The 15,191-nt window shown below is 37.1% G+C and overlaps 1 protein-coding gene across 2 annotated transcripts in view; it reads right to left on the reverse strand.

The window, feature by feature from the left end:
• Positions 1 to 15,191, reverse strand: part of LOC306850857 (tetratricopeptide repeat protein 7B) — a 37,924-nt gene that overhangs the window by 16,140 nt on the left and 6,593 nt on the right. For both annotated transcript variants that reach the window (XM_079386791.1, XM_079386790.1), the window contains exons 4-15: positions 14,331 to 14,464; positions 13,522 to 13,643; positions 10,469 to 10,547; positions 8,264 to 8,436; positions 7,933 to 7,996; positions 6,851 to 6,988; positions 5,187 to 5,270; positions 4,854 to 4,958; positions 4,588 to 4,705; positions 3,303 to 3,360; positions 3,136 to 3,208; positions 2,206 to 2,366 (exon numbers count right to left, since the gene is read on the reverse strand). In XM_079386791.1, coding sequence (XP_079242917.1) covers positions 2,206 to 2,366; positions 3,136 to 3,208; positions 3,303 to 3,360; positions 4,588 to 4,705; positions 4,854 to 4,958; positions 5,187 to 5,270; positions 6,851 to 6,988; positions 7,933 to 7,996; positions 8,264 to 8,436; positions 10,469 to 10,547; positions 13,522 to 13,643; positions 14,331 to 14,464 — 1,309 coding nt within the window. The remainder of the gene's footprint in view (positions 1 to 2,205; positions 2,367 to 3,135; positions 3,209 to 3,302; positions 3,361 to 4,587; positions 4,706 to 4,853; positions 4,959 to 5,186; positions 5,271 to 6,850; positions 6,989 to 7,932; positions 7,997 to 8,263; positions 8,437 to 10,468; positions 10,548 to 13,521; positions 13,644 to 14,330; positions 14,465 to 15,191) is intronic.

The following is a 15,191-nucleotide window of genomic DNA, read 5'->3' on the forward strand; positions in this document are numbered from 1 at the left end:
TTCACGTAATGACCATTAACCAATAAATAGCTGATTTTAATTATTTAAATGCATTTAAAATGAAACACTACAATTAAAATCAATCATTTAAATGCTAGAAGCATCAAATGCTACCTTACATTTGGGGTCAGGTAGACTTTTTTTTAAAGAAATACTTTTATTCAGCAAGGATGCATTAAATTGATCAAATGTGACAGTAAAGGCATTTATAATGTTATAAAAGACTTCTATTTCAAATATGCACTGTCATTTAGAACTTTCTATTCACCAAAAAAACTAAAATCTATCACTATTTTCACAAAAATTGGGTTCTTCTTGTGAAGAACCAAATAAACTTGAAGGATCATGTGACACTGACGACTGGAGTATTGAAAGAAAGTATTAAAGATAAAATAAATTAAGTTTTATTAGAATTCATTTCATTATTTTTGACTATACATTCGCATGAAATCATAAAACAGGAAAAAAAAGAAAACCAAATTTAAGGAAAATTAAAATGGGGCCCTAAATGAAAAGGTACCTTAATATGTGGAATTTAGTAATAAACAAGAAGAATCTTTGATTACATTCATTGTTGAGGTCTAACAAACATGAGGTATGTCCTTCCTCATAAATGTGGCTTGAAGCAGATGAAATTAGCCACATGCACACATGCTTGTGAAGAACCAAATAAACTTGTTAGAAAGATTTCTGAAGGATCATGTGACACTGAAGACTGGAGTATTGGCTGCTGAAAATCGTCTGTTTAGTCATTACAGGAATAAATAACATTTATAAACAAAAACTATTTATCATAAATTGAAATTATATTTCACAATATTACTATTTTTACTGTATTTTTGATCAAATAAATGCAGCCTTGGTGAGTATAAGAGACTACTTTCAAGAAGCTTAAATTGAAATGAGCACAGAATCAAAAGTAATTTAAGTGTAAATATAGGGAAAATGTACAATTAAATGTCAAATATTAACTAATATATGTGCAATCATTCAAATTATGTTTTGTATTATATTGAGTGCTGTTTTGTATATTTTGCATATGTGGATGGATGTGTGGTGTATTGTATCTTGTCTAGTGTTGTTAATGAGTACACACAGAATCCCTTATTAACACTTGTATTTCACACACATTTCTGCAGACAGCAGATCTGCTCATGCTGAGTGAAAGTCCCACCATCGAGAGTGCAGATGGGCATTTCTATAATCAGATATGGCAGTATGTGAAGAGATCCAGCCGGTGTGCGTGTGAAGCAGATACCATATATAGAGACTGCTCTTCAACAGCTCACTGTTGTTGCAGGTGCTCAACTCGAGCTGAACCGAGATCAGTTAAGAGCTTTAAACACGTGCTGTGGTCTCTACAGGCCACACTGATCCGAGTTCAGCCAATTCAGAGTGCTGATGGCACATTCTCATCAGCTGCGCTTTCATCTCTGCTGTATTTGAACGCTGCACCGCTAGGACGCCCACACAACCACTGAATTAATCCTGTCGCGTGTGTCTGTGCGTGGAATAAGGAGGGCTGGATGTTCTGGTGCATTTCCTTTCAAGGCAATGAAGCAAAATGCATGGAAACACACACAAACTGGACCGACACACAAAACCCTGCGGGGAAAAACAGGGTGAAAAAGAGGGCCACAGGATTGGAGGAAAAAGAAAGCTGTTGTATTTTTTTTCTATTATGTAATTGGCTGAAGCACTCAGCCAGAAGGGTGACAACACACGCGCACAAATACAGAGATGGAGAGGACTCTGATCAAATCAAATGAGAAGGGAATTTGCGCGGGGACTGCCCAGTGCTTCAAACATCCAACACACACACACACACACACACGAATACTTCTAACTCATTTAATTGAAGATGCCAGCAGCAGATATGTACCCATCTATCCCAGCTGCTACAGAAAACACAAACATTCTCATTAGAGTGGGCACTGTGGCATGCCTCTAAATGTCTAAACACTGCCTGCCACTGTTTGTGTGTGTGTGTGTGTGTGTGTGTGTGTATGCATGTGTGAATGCTGTGCAAAAGAACATGGAATCATCTGAATGGTTCTCTGATCCAAGAATAGGCTCCTTGTCATTCTCTGATTGGCTGCTGACAACTATATCAACTCAGTGTAGTCAAAAAACAAAGCGACATCTAACTACATGCTTGAGAAGTTAGATAAAGAGTGACAGTGACTGTAAGTGTGTTAGACTCACATGAAGTTCTCGGGGTATTCGCTGAGGGCCATCTCGATGATGTTGAGAGCATCATGGTAGTGTTTTTGAGCTGACAGCAGCAGGGCCAGCAGGTGCAGCGAATGAACATCATCGCCCTGCAGCTGTAATGCCTGTCGTACATAACCGAGAGCCTCTGGAATCTGACATACACACACACACAAGACGCTTTTATTAGATGATTGTTTAAATGGACCGAGAAAGAAATGAGAAGGAAAAATAACAGACTGACATCTGGGGAGAGAGACAGACTGAGAGGGACATAAAGGCAAAATAAAGTTCCCAAACAGTAGTAAGAAGAGTGAGCTGTTACTAGGGTTGGGTGATAAATCAATATCGATATCTATTGAACAAATATTGATTAATAATAACTTTATTAAAGCATATAATTAGTTAATTAATATCATACAACCAATACATTTTTTTCCATCCAGGTTTTAATTCTTACAATATACAAATTCTGCTCTGTTTTGCTTTCAATTAATTGTTATATTTGTATTTGATTGTTATATTTTAATTTGATTACATTTTAAAAGATAAAATAAATTGTTTAAGTTTGATTAGAATTCATTTCATTATTTTTGACTATACATTCGCATGAAATCATAAAAAGGAACTCAGAAAAAAGAAAAGAAAACCGAATTTAAGGAAAATTAAAATGGGGCCCTAAATGAAAAGGTACCTTAATATGTGGAATTTAGTAATAAACAAGAAGAATCTTTGATTACATTCATTGTTGAGGTCTAACAAACATGAGGAGTGTATGTCCTTCCTCATAAATGTGGCTTGAAGCAGATGAAATTAGCCACATGCAAATGCTTATAGGCATCACCTAAGTGCAACCATCATCTGAGAGTGAGATGTTTTCATTCTCACTACCTGTGTGTATGCAGCAGATGTTGATTCTCCTACCTGTCGAGATACAGCCAGCTGCAGCGCCAGGTAGAAAACAGCTAGGTGATCAGTGGGGGACAGACTCTGTGCCCTGAGAGAGAGAGAGAAACAGTGCGCTTCATCAGTGTGCACAGTATGTGAGAATGTGTGTGAGAGAGATAAATTTAGGACAGTCAGAAAATCACCTCTGGAAAGCACTCAGCGCTTTTTTCTGATACTCTTCTTGCATTCCTCGAAGAGATGCTGTAAAGACAGATGACAGATGTGAGAACATGGTAAGTACATGACATAGCAAGATTTCAGATACCTTAATGTTAGAGAAAGGGCATCACAGGATTATAGAGTGTGTAACAGAGGGAAGACAATGTAAAGAGCATTAAATATATAGAGCATTAAATCATTTTAAGTGGTCATTAAATTATATAATTGTCATTACAGAGTTGAACAGAGTGCGTAATATAAGAAAAGAGTTATAGAGCATGTTATAGAATGCAGACAGAGAAAGCATATAAAGGCATTGCATTGAAGTGTGTTATATAAGAGCAGAGGAAGGGAAAAGGACAAATCAATTACAGAAAAACGATATAGAACAGTGTGGTTCCTTGCAAGGGGGCAGGGGGACTTCCTTGCAACTTCCACGTGGACCATAGGATGATTAAAATTATTAAATTATATTTGTAAAAATTTATGAAAACTTAATAAAATGCTCCCCCATTCAAAAACTGAAATAATATTTATCCCCCAATAACTAATATATTTTTATAGAAACACATGCAGAATCAGAATCTTGAATCTTAAAGAATCTCAAAATTAATTGTATTTCATCCATTTAATATATAAAAAAGCAGCACTGACATAATTATTGCAGAAATACCAGAGGAAGTATCTGGAGGGGGGCTTTGAATAATGTTAGACAATTGAAAAAGGCTAAGAACCACCATTATAAAATATGGAGGAACAAATAAAAGCATTATAAAAGATTAAAAGCATATCTCTGAAAAGTATATGGTGTGTTATAGAGGGTAGACAAAACATGGAACATTATATTCTTGGATTAAAGAAATAATATAGATATACAGAGAGGTACAGAGTGAGTGATACAGAACAGACAGTGTATAAAATATAAATGGATTGCAGAAAGGGTATAGAGTGTGTTATAGAGGACAACTATATTATATAGGGATTATGGAGTGGTTCGTTAAGTGCATTATATAAGGTTTAGAAGAAAATAGGATAAAAGAATATTGGGAGGGTACAGAGTGTGTTAGAGGGTAGAGAAATGGTATACAGGATTATAAAGGAATTATGGAGACAATATAGACTGTTATAGAGAGGTGCAGAGCGTATTATAGAAGACAAAAGCAGGGTATAAAGTATTATTATAGAGAAGGTATACTGTAAGTGTGTTACAGAGGATACAGCAAAGATTATGGGTATTGAAATGGTGCGTTCTACTGCAGGTATGCTTACCATCTGTGGCTCTCAGGCTGTATACGAGACCGATAGCTAGATAGCCTTTGGCCCTGAATTCAGCCGCCTTCTCACCCATATCAATCACTATTTTAGCAAAGCGCTCACCTTCTTCCAGCTAAAACACACAAATACACACCCCATGTCATCACCATCTCACTGTTCGTGGATGGTCTATCAGTAATGGATTTACAGAGTCGTAAACAGGTCAGGGTCAGCTCTCCGGTTGAGCCTGTGCATATTTCCCATGATTCCTCTTTTATTACCCAGTGCAGGTTTCCAATACACAGCTTGACGGCCAGCAGAGGAATGGTGGGATCATCTGGCTTTAGTCTTATACACTCCTTCAGTACCTTCACTGCTCGAGCTGACTACATACACAAACACCAAGACAAGAGTCATTACTACCAGAGTATTACTAGTAGATTAATATATATATATATAAACATTTTATTTTATTCACACATTCCTTTCGTCACGGGAATAAATCACATTTTCATTTCACTAAAATCACAACTTTAAAATTGCCTGATATTTCTAGGTTTTCCATTACTATGGGAACTCTAAGGTACATTGAATGCAGAAAATGGAACGCTAACCTTCCCAGCAGCCATTAGGGAAAGAGCGAGCTGGAACCAGAGATGAAACTCCTCAAAGGCAAACTTCATGGCTCTCTCAAGACACTGTAGAGAGGAGACATTAATATAACCTCAGATAAGAATTGAGAACATTAATTATGACCCCCAACAGATACACACAAAAAAGGTCAAACAGAGAGCCAGGCCATGTCTCCTGCTTAAGATTACCCAGAGTGCCACAGGCATTCAGTGTGTCTCTGAGGCTTTACAGTTAATCACACTAGCAGCAGCTTAACAGAGAGCAATTCATTGAACAATTAGATCTTTATAAAAACAGCTACACAAACACACACACGACCCTGCATAGGGCACACACAATAAATATGACAGGCTCCTGGGGCCCTGTGCTTGCACAACCATAAAATCCTTGAATATAAAAGACACAGCAAAAGTTATGCAGAGTCCAACATTAGCAACAACAGCATGATCAACAGATGGAGACGGAAGAGAAAAATCTGCCCAGGTACACTAATGAAAACATCACACTACAAACCAACACACACACTTTCTTTGCCTGCCTGTTCTGTCCTAAATAGGCCAGGCTTCTGAAAACAAACACTGAGGCTCGTCCATGGCAAAAATAAAACGTTAACTAGAAAGTTATTAATAATGCTGTTTAATTTGGACAAATTTGTGACATGCAGACTTGAGCTCTAATATTGAATCTGGGTTAGTGCTGAAAACAAAAACGGAGTGTCTATTTACACTAAGTGCAAATAGCCCACCTTGTTGGCAAAAGCTATTTACACTGACTCCACCCACCAACGTGTGATTGGGTTAGTCAACACTAAAAAAGAAGCTCATTCAGCATCTGTTTCAGTGGCGTAGATAGTAAGGCGCATGCTTTTTGACACGATCAAAAAGAGTTCAAACTTTTTTTCAGATCTCATATCGCATCAGAAAGGCATTTATTTTCAATAAAAATGAAGGAAATAATCAAAGTTGAAGATAAAAGTATCGGGTAGGGTTAAGGTAGGTGTAGGGAGGGCTTTATTGGTGGCATCCATTTAATAATTTGAATTAAAACTATAGCCTAATTTACACTCAATACGTTATTGCGTACTGTTTTATAATGTACTACAATACTGAGGTGCAGATAATTGCCACTATTTGCAATAAGTAGTATAAATAGCAGAAAATCTTGCTATTTTAACATAGTGTAAATAGAATCTATTGCTATTTGCAATTAGTGTAAATAGCATATCGTTAAAAAATACTGCTATTTTCACTTGGTGTAAATAGAATCCACTGCTATTTTCACTTTGTGTAAATAGCATCCATCGCTGTTTGCACTAAGTGTAAATAGCATCTAATTTCTATTTACACTGAGTGTAAATAGCATCTATCACTTAGTGGAAATAGCCGCTGCCAAACAAAAAAGCTACATAAAAATGAAATCATATATTATAAATAATTGAAGCAGTATTCTGGTACATGTCCACAAACTTGCATGCACACTGTTATAACCTCCAGACCAGACAAAGACATTCACACAGAGGGAGTGCAGTCTAGAGCGCAGGTCTGGTCTTGTTACAACAGCAACCACACCAGGAGGTTTAACTCGTTCCGCTGAGGGAGGGAGGGAGTATTTCTGAATGTTCCCATGAGTATGGGCATGACCTCACCTCTGAGAGCATCTCATACTGTCCGCGTCGGCCGAGCGCAATGGTCAGCAGGTCGTACACCAGCGAGGCGCTCTGGAGGCTGATGATTCGGTCGTTATTGTGTTCGGGGATTCGACTCAACACGGCATCTCTGTTAGCCTATCAGAAATACATATATTAACACACACATTCCCCAAAACAGACAGGATTACACTACACGACCGTTCAAAAGGATTGATTTTTTAAAAAAAGTTTTGAAATAAATCTCATTTGATCAAAAACAAAGTAAAAAAAAAAAGACTAAATTGTGAAAACGTATATTAATTAATAATTCAAATTTAAATAACGGATTTCTATTTTAATATATTTCAGAAAGTAATTTATTCCTGTGATGGAAAAGCTGAATTTTCAGTAGCCTATACTCCAGTCTTCAGTCTCACGTGATCCTTCAGAAATCATTCTAATATGCTGATTTTTTGCTCAAGAAAAAACTCTCTTATTATTATCAAAGTTGAAGAGTTATTTTTGTCTTATTTTTTGTGGAAACGGTTATTATTTTATTTTTACAGAATTCTTTGATGTTTAGACAGCATTTATTTAAAATATAAATCTTTTGTAACATTATAAATATCTTTACTGGCACTTTTGATTAATTTAATGTGTCCTCGATCAATAAAATTATTAATTTTCAAACAAAAATGTAGTATGCTAGGGCTATCAATAACAGACACTACAACTAACATTAGACAGCTTCATTTTAGGTCACTTTGCAGAGGTAAAAACCTATTTCTATGACATTAAACACTGTTTATTCACACTTTGCATAAGTATAAACCCATTATGATTGAACATACTCCCAGAGATGTTGAATTGTAAGTTTAAAGAAAACTAAAGAAAAAAGCCACATGAGCAACAGATCTATTGAACTTTCTGCTGAGTTCAAGCTAAAGGCATCTCTGATTCTCTAGCTCTGCTTTCAGTACCATTATGATTGGCCAAAAACCCTGCAGCATCAGACCATGCTGACTTCATTTACACGTTCTCCTGTTCTGATGGTTAACCACAGAAGTTCAGAGGGTCACCAAATCTTTACTGCTACTCACCATGGACTCGCTGATTAACAACAGGAGTAAAGCCTCTTCTGTGTTCTCCTGTGGACAAAACAAACTAGAAAAAGAGAGAAAGGCCATCAGGAATGTTTCCATCTATGACATCCATTCATGATGAACACAGAGACATGAAACAAACTTCCAGGATTCTGATCAATTAATTTTTCCCTCTTTTTTAATTTTCATGCTACATCATAAAAATAAATGAAAATTTTTGAATAATATACATGAAACAACTGTACCAATTGCAAAAATTCCAGTGTTTCTGTAGTATTACATATATATTTTTACAGCATTTATTATTATTTTGAATTAGATGTGCTACTTTTCTCCTGAGTAGATGCGTGGGCGGCGGCTGAGGGCGTAGTCCTTAGTGTGAGGGGTGTGTCTGAGTGGGTCGTCCAGGGGGGACTGGTGAGGGGGGTCTTCTAGTGGGTTCCAGTAACTCTGTTCACACATGCCCCTCAACAGGATCTCTGCAAGCTGCCTGGCGATAGTCTACACACACACACACACACACATATACATATACATATACACATACATATACATATATATATATATATATATATATATATATATATATATATAAAATGTCTAATTATAGTGTATTAAATATATTATGTCAAGCTCTAAACTACAAACCCGATTCCAAAAAAGTTGGGACACTGTACAAATTGTGAATAAAAACAGAATGCAATGATGTGGAAGTTTCAAATTTCAATATTTTATTCAGAATACAATATAGATGACATATCAAATGTTTAAACTGAGAAAATGTATAATTTTAAGGGACAAATAAGTTTATTTTAAATTTCATGGCATCAACATCTCAAAAAAGTTGGGACAAGGCCATGTTTACCACTATGTGGCATCCCCTCTTCTTTTTATAACAGTCTGCAAACGTCTGGGGACTGAGGAGACAAGTTGCTCAAATTTAGGAATAGGAATGTTGTCCCATTCTTGTCTAATACAGGCTTCTAGTTGCTCAACTGTCTTAGGTCTTCTTTGTCACATCTTCCGCTTTATGATGCGCCAAATGTTTTCTATGGGTGAAAGATCTGGACTGCAGGCTGGCCATTTCAGTACCCGGATCCTCCTCCTACGCAACCATGATGTTGTAATTGATGCAGTATGTGGTCTGGGATTGTCATGTTGGAAAATGCAAGGTCTTCCTTGAAAGAGACAACGTCTGGATGGAAGCATATGTTGTTCTAGAACTTGGATATACCTCTCAGCATTGATGGTGCCTTTCCAGATGTGTAAGCTGCCCATGCCACACGCACTCATGCAACCCCATACCATCAGAGATGCAGGCTTCTGAACTGAGCTCTGATAACAACTTGGGTTGTCCTTGTCCTCTTTAGTCCGGATGACATGGCGTCCCAATTTTCCAAAAAGAACTTCAAATTTTGATTCGTCTGACCACAGAACAGTTTTCCACTTTGCCACAGTCCATTTTAAATAAGCCTTGGCCCAGAGAAAACGCCTGCGCTTCTGGATCATGTTTAGATATGGCTTCTTTTTTGACCTATAGAGTTTTAGCCGGCAACGGCGAATGGCACGGTGGATTGTGTTCACCGACAATGTTTTCTGGAAGTATTCCTGAGCCCATGTTGTGATTTCCATTACAGTAGCATTCCTGTATGTGATGCAGTGCCGTCTAAGGGCCCGAAGATCACGGGCATCCAGTATGGTTTTCCGGCCTTGACCCTTACGCACAGAGATTGTTCCAGATTCTCTGAATCTTTGGTTGATATTATGCACTGTAGATGATGATAACTTCAAACTCTTTGCAATTTTTCTCTGAGAAACACCTTTCTGATATTGCTCCACTATTTTTTGCCGCAGCATTGGGGGAATTGGTGATCCTCTTGCCATCTTGACTTCTGAGAGACACTGCTACTCTGAGAGGCTCTTTATATACCCAATCATGTTGCCAATTGACCTAATAAGTTTGCAAATTGGTCCTCCAGCTGTTCCTTATATGTACATTTAACTTTTCCGGCCTCTTATTACTACCTGTCCCATCTTTTTTGGAATGTGTAGCTCTCATGAAATCCAAAATGAGCCAATATTTGGCATGACATTTCAAAATGTCTCACTTTCAACATTTGATATGTTATCTATATTCTATTGTGAATAAAATATAAGTTTATGAGATTTGTAAATTATTGCATTCCTTTTTTATTCGTAATTTGTACAGTGTCCCAACTTTTTTGGAATCAGGTTTGTATTTTATTATTTAAATAGTAAAAACGGCAGAGAAATTGCTATATTTGTGAGTTAAAAATACATTTTAAAAACCTTCACCTATAAATCACAAACAAGTGGAAAATCCATTAATAGTAATATAATACAATATATTAAAAAAAGAAGCTTTGTCACTATAGAAGTAAATCTGCAGAAATCTTCAAGGGGCGATTTTGAATTTTATCTTGGATAATGAGGGACCTTGGACTCAAAAAGGTTGAGAACCGCTGTTCTAGACAGAGACAACAACACAAAGCCATAAACACACACAACGCACCATACGCAGGTTCTGAGTGGTTCTGGTCTCAACAGCTCGGAGAATCTCTCGGAAGCGGCCGACACCATGGGTCAGGTTACTGCAGCACCGGGAAATGGAGAGAAAAGAGACCCATTAATTACCTCTAGAGAGCTGAAAAAACCTGATGGCTGACATCAACAAATTTCTCATTGACTCCGTACAAACTTTCTTACACAAACACACGGAAAACACACACACACACACACACACACACACACCCTCAGGACTGGTCAGACCTCTGCCATGATTTAATGAGCTCTAGCATCAAGCAGTCAAACTAAAGCAGTTACTTATCAGTGGACAGGAAGTTATCAGGGCCTGTAGGGAACATTGATTACAGGAGTTCTGGATACAGTGCAAGTCACAATTAGCACCTATATGAACGCTGCACCTGTGAATGTGTTAGCACCTGTCAGCGACTGCGGTCAATACCCTCAGACTGTGATATTCTCACAGCCTTTTTACAAACTGACAGCACACAAAAACACACACACACACACACACAATGATTGGACCCGTGCGTAAAAGACCAGAGAACATAGCTTCGGGCTGTGGAGGTGTGAAGCGTTGAGAGATGCACGTGAATGCAGGGAGAAGCAGTACAGTAGTTGTGTTGAGAGAGACAGAAATGTCGAAACAGGGATGAGAGCGATCATGACAGAGAGAAACAGAGCTAACAAATAAAATCGTCAATTAAACCATCAGTTTAAACAATCACATGGATTTAGCCAATTTTAAACCTACAAGTGTCTACTGTTTCCAAGCGTTGCACTTGCTAAAATCAAAGTTTCACTCTTCACAACTTTGTGCCCTTAAACGTTAAACACATAATTTCCTCTATTTTTCCATTTAGATTAACTTCATTGTTATCAAACACTCACTTAAAGTTAATCTTCAAAACACTAATCATTTAATAACACTGCAAATCTCAAAATTAATATCTGTTTCATACAGTGTATTACAATGTTGTGATGCCTTTTTCACTTTTTTTAAGTTTATAGTGATTTTATTTTGGACAAACGTATTGACTTTTACAATCTGCCAAGAGAATTTCAGCTGCAATTTTAATACCTTTAAAATTACTCTACAGAGTTCAGGCTGAGGACTGAACATTTGTTATCCTGTAGGAAATGCATGTCGTGTGAGGTTTAAAGACATTGCTTTCAATCATTTATGAGCCTAACAGATACATTACCCACAATGCACCACTGCAGCGGTCATATTTCACACAGATGCATTTCAAGCACTGACAGATGCTCCACCTGCATCCATATGGAAGATCCCTCCCCAACCACACACTCAATGCACAAATAAATAATGATGGAGAGTCTCATACTGGCATGTGTAAGGCCACCACACGTTTCACGCAAGTACTGCAAATCGCAAAAAAAAAAAAAGATGACAACAACATAGAGATGAATAAATGATTGGACCATAAGATGGACAACTTGTCTCTTAATTCTTCACCCTTCCACTACTACAACAGTATGATCACTGAATAGACTGTACTAGATCTGTTCCTCCATCTCTCTACAATCAGCAGGTCTGTCAGTGTAAACAAAGTCAAATTTCAGCTGACTGGAGATTTGTCCACCTATGAGATTCCCAGAAAATGCATAAACTGATCAAATGTGTACCTTACACTGCATTGGATACAGTTGACAAAAGCAAAAGTTTGGTTTCAGTAAGATTTCAAATATTTTTGAAAGACGTACCTTAAGTAAAATTGAATGCAGTGTATTCATGCAGCCTTCATGTTGAGAGTGTGCCCACGATGCTTTAAAGGCTTCTTAAATAGGCGGCTAGCTATGTTTTTGCTTCTGTGTGAAGCTGCTACAATAAAAGCATGGCACTACTCTACATGAAGAGAGTGTAGAGATACGTACGAGTAGTCGTCAAACACACAGCTCCATGGTGCAGAGGCCACGGTACAGGGGGAGAGTGTGGCATCAGAACACACATAAATAACACAGACATGCACAGGCTGAGAACTACAGAGGATCAATTAAGCATTTGGAAAAAAATAAAGGCACAAAGACAGACAGAGAATTAGTGGGCAGACAGAAAGCTCAGCAGATTCCTAGACCACTCACTGAAGCACGTGTCTGAGGGAGAGAGGAGTGATGAGAGAAAACAATAGATGTACGAACAGAGGGAATGATAAAAGAATGGACACCGTTGTCTCAGGTGTTTCTAAAGGAAGCCTGTTTGGGCTGTCAATCATAATTGAGTGTTCTGCTACGGATAGGGCTGAACGGTAATTGAAAATTAATTTGAATTTTTTTGACAATTTAATTTTGTCAAATAAAAAGTTAGAGTGTGTCACTAATCTAGTTTTGCAAAACCTTGTTAAAGTGGGTTTGATTAATTTTTTTAATCAATTCAAACTGTCCGCATCAATGATTTTTTCCAAAATTTGAATTTGAATTTTTTTTGGGAATCACTATTCAGAATATATCATCATTGCCAAAACATACATTACATTTCAAACAATATTGCTTTTTTCATATTTTTGAAAGTCGTCTTTTTTAATCAAAAATACAGTAAAACCAGAAACATTGTGAAAGTTAATTACTTAATTATTTAAAAAAAACTGTTTTAAAACGTAATTTATTCATGTCATGGCAAAGCTGCATTTCCGGCAGAAATGGTCATTATATGCTGAATTGATGATCAAGAAAAAATAATAATTTTTGGATGAACTAATCAAAAGTTCAAAAGCATTTATTTGAAATAGAATTTTTTTATAACATTATAAATGTCTTTACTGTCACTTGTGATCAATTTAATGCATACTTGCTGAATATTTTTTTTTATTTTTCAGCTTTTTATTAATTTATTTTCATGTATTATTTCTTGCATTAAACAATTTAAATCTAATTTGCAACATGGGATGTTTAATAATGTAAAAAAATTTTTTTTACCATACAGCAAATATTGTCAAGATGGAAATATCAAAAATATGGAAATATATATTTTCAGCTATATCGCCCAGCCCTAGTTCCTGAGAATATAAACACACAAAAACTCACCCATTTTTGAAATGAATAACATGAGCCCTCTGAAGTCCTGTCTCCAGGAAGTAGCCAAGTTCCTGTTCCTGTGTGACTGGACCGGGCTTTGGACTGCGGTTCTGAATGCCAACACTGAGAGCCTGAAGACAGAACACAAGTCATCAAATAAAACTGTCAGTCATAACTGAAACAAGCTCAAACTCTTTCCTGAACACTTCCTGTTAGTTATTCAGCAAATACAGATCAAATGTCTTCAAAAGAAACAAAGAGTCAGACTGTTTGCTATATTTAGCCAGGGAACACTTTAGAGAGGACGGCGGTTAGGAGGGTACGAGTTTCTAGCATGAAGGTCAAACGTAAAACTTCGGCTTCACCTAAAAAATGCAGCGTCAACACTGCAGCAGAACACAAGCTCTGCCGTTCTCCTCTCTTGCCATCATTCACGCTCTCTCTCTACGCTCCCTCCCTTCTTCACCAACGCTAAATCACAAGCAGTAAATACTGAACATTGTGCAGGGGAATGAATCTGGGCACTACTATTCCAACAAAGAGAATTAGTGGTGTGAAAACCATCTAAAACAAACAGAGACTCATCTTACTCTGTAGGAAAATGAACTTTGACCTGTAAAAAGCTTTAATTGTGATTTAAAGTTCAGGTAGGACAGGAAGAGATTAGTCTTACGGATGGCTGACTCTCTGCCGCAGTACTGTGCAAACCTGTCCTGCTGCTACAAAACCAATGTATATTTTAATGTCTATGAGAATGTGACTAAAAATGTGAAAATGGGGGAGGAAAACAACTGTAGTGAATGAACATTTGGAAATACCTTTTCTACCTCCTGAAGATAGAGAAGAGCGATGTCTCCAGACTTCTCATAACAAGTGATTATCTCCTGGTCTCTGTCTGCATTACGATTGGACAATGATGGGGACGCCATGGGCACTTTCTCCAGACAGAGACCTGTGAACAAACAGAAGAGGGAAGAGATTACTTACACATGCCAAGAGCTAGAAGGGCACAGAGAGTTGTCCTAGTGCTCTGCCACATTCAGAAAGATGTTGATCTTTCTGAAAATGACCCAACTTGTTCACTTGTAGAGATGTGGCATAGCAGTACAATAAAAAAACATTGTGAAGAAGTACTATCAGGAAATAAGGAAGTAATAATAATAAAAAAAGAATAAAAACATGCACATTGTCCAAATGAACTACAGAACCTCGTGTTAAAAAAATTGACATTAATAAAAAGACTGGCATTTGAATTACTGAACCGATTACTGAATCGACTGTTTATTTGTTGCTTGAGGAATCAATTAAGTATTGATATGTAGGTACCACATGGGTGCTATCATACCAAAGCCAAAATTCTGCCATCAATGTGAGCCACAGTATTCATTTGTGAACTTGTGAAACTTTCAGAAGCACACAGCACTTCTGCCAATTCTAATTCAGTTGACTAATGAAATACACTGTTATGGTTTTCTCCTTACTTTGAGGATATTATATTCATTCTTAAAGGGTCAAACTGAATACGATATGCTTCATTCATATAATTCGAGTTTGCTTCCTTTGTTCTGGCTGGACAGAGGAAGTGAGACACTGAAATATACATGCGTGAGAAAATCAAAGACCTCAGACAAACCAGAAAAGCTTTAAATGTTTTAGCACGAGCTGATGTCTGTTCCACT

This window comes from Barbus barbus (assembly GCF_936440315.1).
Source record: "Barbus barbus genome assembly, chromosome: 30".
NCBI lineage: Eukaryota > Metazoa > Chordata > Actinopteri > Cypriniformes > Cyprinidae > Barbus > Barbus barbus.